The sequence below is a fragment of the Guyanagaster necrorhizus genome (assembly GCF_019112545.1).
Source record: "Guyanagaster necrorhizus MCA 3950 unplaced genomic scaffold BT62scaffold_1, whole genome shotgun sequence".
Taxonomy (NCBI): domain Eukaryota; kingdom Fungi; phylum Basidiomycota; class Agaricomycetes; order Agaricales; family Physalacriaceae; genus Guyanagaster; species Guyanagaster necrorhizus.
Window position 1 is genome coordinate 579,553 of NW_025064880.1, and position 6,000 is coordinate 585,552.

Genomic DNA, 6,000 nt, shown 5'->3' on the forward strand with positions numbered 1-6,000 from the left:
CATAAACACCAAGTATGATGTACGTACTCTTCCCACATATTCTAATCGACCTATTTCTCCGCTCTGGGGTCCAATAACCTAGACTGGCGGCCTGAATTTTGCCTGTTTAGAACATGCTTTACGGATGTCTTCAAGGCGTCTTATCATTCACTGTATTATTCAACAATTCAATCCCTGGTGTCAGTTTCTTTGGCGTTTGCTGTGCTTCATTTTCACTTTTCTCACCAAGACGATCGTTCTGATGGTCTGTTTTTCATATGGACGCTGACGGCTCTATTGCCTTCTAGTGGGTGTCGAAAGTGCCTCCTGAAGGTGTTCCTCGCATCAAACTTTCGCATCCGCTGACCTATTTGGGTACACCGGTAATAACTCTGGTGATGCCTCGCGACCTCGACAAAATTCTCCTGTCAACCTTCGGACCCCCCGACCCTGCCAGCCTAAAGGCACCAAAACGTTATCTGTCCCTGCTTCTAGTGCATCTTGAGTACCACTGATGCGTTTCATGTGGTAACGTTATCACTGTCGTCAGAAAATTCTACGGCTGAAGCCCATATGGTGAATAGAGGACTGTTAGTCGGCGTGCTGACTCGGATTCCCTTTATGTTTTGTTTCATTCTCCTCACTATCGATCCGGTGAGATATCAAAGCTTCGCGCTTTGTGCGCTCTCTAATTATAGATGACGCTCCACTTTCATTAGAATGATTTAAAGCCTTCGGAGACACAGCGGAGTATATCAATCCCAGTATCGAACCATGTTCACCGAGGAACATTGAGTTTGTTTTTTCCCATATGCTGTCGGCCCGATATACAAGTCTGTTGGACACCGGTGTATAAGATTCCCCGCGTTCGGATCCTTCGTTTCAATGGGGCCTCTAGCTTTAGATCAATAATAAATGTTAAACATAAATAGCAGCGGTATTCGACTCTTCTTAGCGCCTGAATCGGCAGAGGATTGACATGGAAGGCCTCTTCACAGTTGATGTACGTACTATGATGTAAGGCTATAACTCCTTTCTTTAGCAATGAGTCGGTGTTGACTTTTCCCCAAGGTCTTCAGCTGTAGCCAATCTTGCCGAAAATCGTTGATGAAGATCTTCGAGCGGTGAGCGGTGTACTATTGATGCATGCTGGAGGACAATGAAAGCTAGAACCTCAATTCTTGTGATGCTTCGCCTGGCTTCTTCTCCTTTTACCAATGGTGTTTCACGGATAGGAGGAAGTATCTTGTGCGAATTCAATCTTGACGGATTTATAGGTGAACTCGGACCGTGACACTGGAAGGACATCGTCATTATGTTAGATAAATATTTCGTTCTGACGCTAGATACTGGTAGGGCTACATTCGAATCCATGACTGCCTAACATTTTCTATCTTTCTTTCAACAGGGACAATATTTTCCTTCGCTGGACTCGGTATTGGATTCTTGATATATTACCAACGCACTTTCGACTTCCCAGCTTGCTTTGTCCACATGCTATTTTGGGTTACCTCTTTAACCCTTTCTTACGAGACATAGTGAACAGGCATGAGCCTCTCTGGCCGCGAGGATCTCACCCTGGGTCTCGTGCTTGGCAAAGGGACAAGCGGTCTTCCTTGTTGTGATGACTGTCTGCTTGGAAATCAAACCACTAATAGATCGGTCATGCAGGCGCTTCCCGTTGCTTGATCTGCTTCTCCGAAGCTGCTATGCTAATTCGGTGTTGAACTTTGCTTATAGTTTTTTGCCGGACTGAATGAATGGATGATTCACGTCTTCCTTCCCTACAATAAACCTGTATTAAGGACAAGGGAATCAACAATATTCAGATATGGCCTGATTTACGGACCATGTCTGAACGACGTGAAATTTGGGGGCGGCAGGGATGCTGAAGGAAGAAATTCATTTAGGCGACGGTGATGATCGGGGCGTCCGTGAGTTGGATGATTTTCAATCTTGGTAAAACACAGAGTTCACTTGAATAGTATGTTTCAAGTTCTTCTCAACATGGTGCTTTGTCGCAGCGGAAAATATGAAATAGCTGTACCTCCGACCGATCATATAACGTATACTGCGCTGGCCGTTGTTCAAGAAGTCAGTAATGTCCGGAGTATCATGCTAAAAGATATTTTTCTCAGTGGATGGGCCAGGCTTTTAGCACGACTGCCATCAAGTTTTGGTGTACTTTGCCGATATCTCTGGTCTCCGTCAAAGCAAGTAAAGGCTCGTGGGAATGATGACGCACTCCACCAAGTTCATCCCGGCGGCACTTTTAAGGCTGCCTTTCAGACCGCATGTATTCGATATAAGATGCTGTCGTTTGTGGAGCATGGGGCCTCTTCGCAGGCGGTCACCAATAGGAAGGTTGTGCGCTCTAGTCTGAAATCCACATGATAGAACTCGAGTGGCGGACGAACGTGCGCTTTCTGTTTCCAGATCAGATTCTTATACCAATCAGCTGAGGGTGGACGTGATGAGGAAGCAAACGCCAGTATAGCCATGGGCATAAAAGGGAGACCATGTAATCAGGCTCTGCCTCTGGACAACGGATCGATATGCGTAACATATACATCTTCAATCTCTTTCTTTGTCTCGGAGCAACAGCTACCCGTTTTCTCGAGAGGAACTTAGCGTACAAGTCTCCTTTTTTGGACGCACCCCAGGTGAATGTTACGTAGAGTTTTCGTCAGTTGCTTCGCTGAACATGCTTTTTGTAGCTGGGACATAATATCGACAACCTGCATAAGCGACAGGTTCAGCATGTTCGTCGTCAGATGGAAGACGCGGGGATTTTCGAGGATGAACATTATGTCACCTTCTATGGGAGCGATTTTAGCAATGTATAACGTCCAGATATCCATTTTTCTCTACTTACGATTCAACTTAGAGTCCATTCATTTGGAGTGGCGGATTGAACTTTACTCATGCTGGTAAGATGCTTGTTACTAAACATCTTTGTTTACCATCCAGTTATGTTATATTGCAGTCGCCAGTGTTCGTTCTTCCAATGCGTAATGCGCTCAACATCCTTTACATATCAACTTCTCTCATAGGGCGATCCTTTCGACACTTCTGTATTGTTGTGGGCACGGGCAGCCCCATTGCCATCAAGTGGATCATCGAAGCTACCTGATCAGAGTGTTCCTGTTTGTCTGTCGTATCAAGTGTCCAAATTCGCCGATCTATCTGGTCCTCCCGTTGATTCTGGCGAAGCATTCACAAGTTATGATGTGGACTGGACAGTAAAGATTGAAGCGACTGGCTTGCAGCCTGACACAAAATACTTTTACCGATTCTCTGATTGCACAGACCCTACGAGCACTAGTCCTATCGGTACCACTAGAACTTTGCCCAGGCCTGATAGTACGTCTCCAAAAACTGGTCGGATTTTCTCAGAGTTTACGTGGTGAACCGTAGCCGCTGCGGACAATGTTAATGGAGGAAACCCGTTTATTCTTGCTGTGTTCTCTTGTTCTCAATATCAAGCAGGTAGATATGATGTCGTGCCCTTTTCATTCCACTGATATAATCCCAGGATGGTTCAACGCGTACGGATACGCAGCCAATTTCGTGAAGCCCGACATTTATATTCACCTTGGAGACTATGTATGTTTCTTGATATCATTATATCGAAATCTTATACACGTCGAACCAACAACCAGATATACGAAGGTCTGGGGAACGGGTTAGTACACTTCAATGACTTTTCTATTTGTTCTAAATGTGACTAGTGCCTCGATTGGACGACAAACTCTGGGCAGGGAATTGGCGACCATTTTTGACTACCGCCAACGTTTGGCCCAGTATAGAACTGATGAGAGTCTTCGTGCTGCCCATCTAAGTGGACCATGGATTACAGTCTGGTATGTTTCTTCATTTCCCTCAGGAATGGGCAATATTGAGTGCCATTAGGGTATGTGATCTAATCGTGCTTCTCTGACGTTGTGACGCAGAGAATGCTCTAGGATGATCACGAGGCAAGTTCATCTCTATACAGATCGTCGACTACCCAAGAAACTTTTTTAGGTCGCTGATAATGCCTGGAAAGCTGGCACAGCAGATTCCAACGATACTTCCATAGGCTGCTCTTTTTCTCCATCGGGAGCGTGTTTCACTGACAGGAAATTAAGTGCTGTACGGGCGTATCATGAATGGATGCCTATACGACAGGTGGTCTCGAACGATAAGCTACGTATATGGAGAAATTTCCAGATAGGAAGGCTCATGGATTTGACGATGCTTGATACCCGTAAGGGATCTCGAAAGTCACGATTTCTTCAAACATTTGCTCACCCGCTATATTCTGGCAGGACAGTACGACAGAGATTTGACGGATGTAAGTGTGATTGACAAACGTCACCGAACGACTACCTATAATTGATGCGTACTCAGGTTTACTACAACACAGGCAAGTTTTACCGAACCGTAACTAGAGTGGCATTGCACTTATCATCCCTCCTTTTCAGAATGTACGCTACATCAACACGTCGGTGTAGTCTCGCATTTTACTTTTCTGTATAGTTGTCAATACCATATCCTCGTACGAAAACCGTAGTCTGATGGGAGCAGAGCAAGAGAAGTGTGCGTCTGTTGTTGCGACACGTTTCGTCATCCATTCGATCGATGCGGTAGGGTTTTTCCAGACACTTTCCCAGTCGCAGGCACGAGGCGCTGTATGGCGTATCATTGGGTAAGAAAATTCTAGGTGCTCGTCTTTGACGTTTCGGCTCATAACTTTAAAGGCAACAAATAGTTTTCACCCAGCTGAACCTCAGCGGTACATGTGAGTATACCCTACTTATTTTATGTGACTTTTCTATATTGCTGTACTCCAATAGTTGATCTGGTAAGTATGCCCTTGATACACGTCCAGTCTCCAGCACTGGCTGAGATTGTCCAAGGATGCGTGGGATGGGTACCGAGCCAACAGGCGCCGTGTGCTCGATCATCTTTACGGGAACAAAATCAGCAATACGGTTATCCTCTCGGGCGATAGTCATGCCAACTGGGTGTCTGACCTTGCCTGTGAGTGACCTACCAAGTTAGCCTAATGTTACATTTTGAAGTTCTTTTCGAGAAGACCCGAATGATACAACGAAGTCAGTTCACCGGCACCCACTCATATGTTAGCACCCGTTTATTAATGAAAACAGGTACAATCCAATCTCGGGAGAAGGCGCTATTGGTGTTGAGTTCGGAGGCACAGCGGTAACATCTCCATCTTCGTTCGGTCCGATATCACAACCGGAAACAGTCATCGTTTCACAAGCTTTCGTCGCCGCTAACGCGGACTTACAATGGAGTGAAGGTTTTTACCGCGGATTCTTTAGTTTGAAGGTGGATCCCAGCCAACTAAATGCAACGTTCTACGCCATGAATGACATCGGTTCGCATTACAGTATTATCTGAACGGTGCTTTCTTGATGATTGATACACAGCCTCCGCTAATTTGAAAGGCTTTGCTACTGCAGAGTTTATTGTGAAAGCTGGAGAGAGCAAACTTTCCCGCCCTGTAGCTGGCGGCACTGTTTTGGCGGGGGCTCTGAAAAGTTGAAATTGACAGAACTATCCAGTTTTTTTATCAGTTCAACTCCTATCAACGCTTTCAAGTGTGTAAATCGAACCCACCATTTCAATACATATTGCTATACATTGCAATAATCATATTAATTAAAGGAAGGCTGAAGAATTGCACGCAGTACACAGTACCCCCACGCCCCGGGGTGCGCCACCTTTTCTTCGTTGGTCAACAAAGTAATCAGCGTAATCTGTACGCACTCCGTCCAGCTTCGGCTTCTGCATTCTTCGTGCATTCTATGATGTCCGCAGTCCCTTTCACCGTGGTTGGGAATTCTTGTCCCTCGTTGGTGATAATGCCAGCGAAGGATCGATGAGTAGTACGTGAAGGGGCAGGTGTAAGGGTATAGGTTTCACAGGTGTATCCCCGATATTTACAAATTTCGTCAGTCGGAGTAGGATGGACTGCGGGAAAGCCGATAAGAAGATCCGTAGTGAAGTCGC

At 45.6% G+C, this 6,000-nt stretch overlaps 1 protein-coding gene across 1 annotated transcript; it reads left to right on the forward strand.

The window, feature by feature from the left end:
* Positions 1 to 2,534: 2,534 nt before the first annotated feature.
* Positions 2,535 to 5,533, forward strand: BT62DRAFT_879359 (uncharacterized protein; the record flags this gene model as incomplete). The annotated part of the gene is made up of 17 exons (XM_043182587.1): positions 2,535 to 2,642; positions 2,697 to 2,819; positions 2,867 to 2,920; positions 3,033 to 3,342; positions 3,397 to 3,468; positions 3,515 to 3,585; positions 3,642 to 3,664; positions 3,711 to 3,846; positions 4,006 to 4,228; positions 4,290 to 4,334; positions 4,501 to 4,560; positions 4,612 to 4,669; positions 4,722 to 4,766; positions 4,871 to 5,004; positions 5,060 to 5,078; positions 5,133 to 5,365; positions 5,418 to 5,533. 17 exons carry the CDS (start codon positions 2,535 to 2,537, stop codon positions 5,531 to 5,533), a joined length of 1,830 nt encoding a protein of 609 aa, XP_043046081.1.
* Between the last annotated feature and the right edge of the window lie 467 nt (positions 5,534 to 6,000).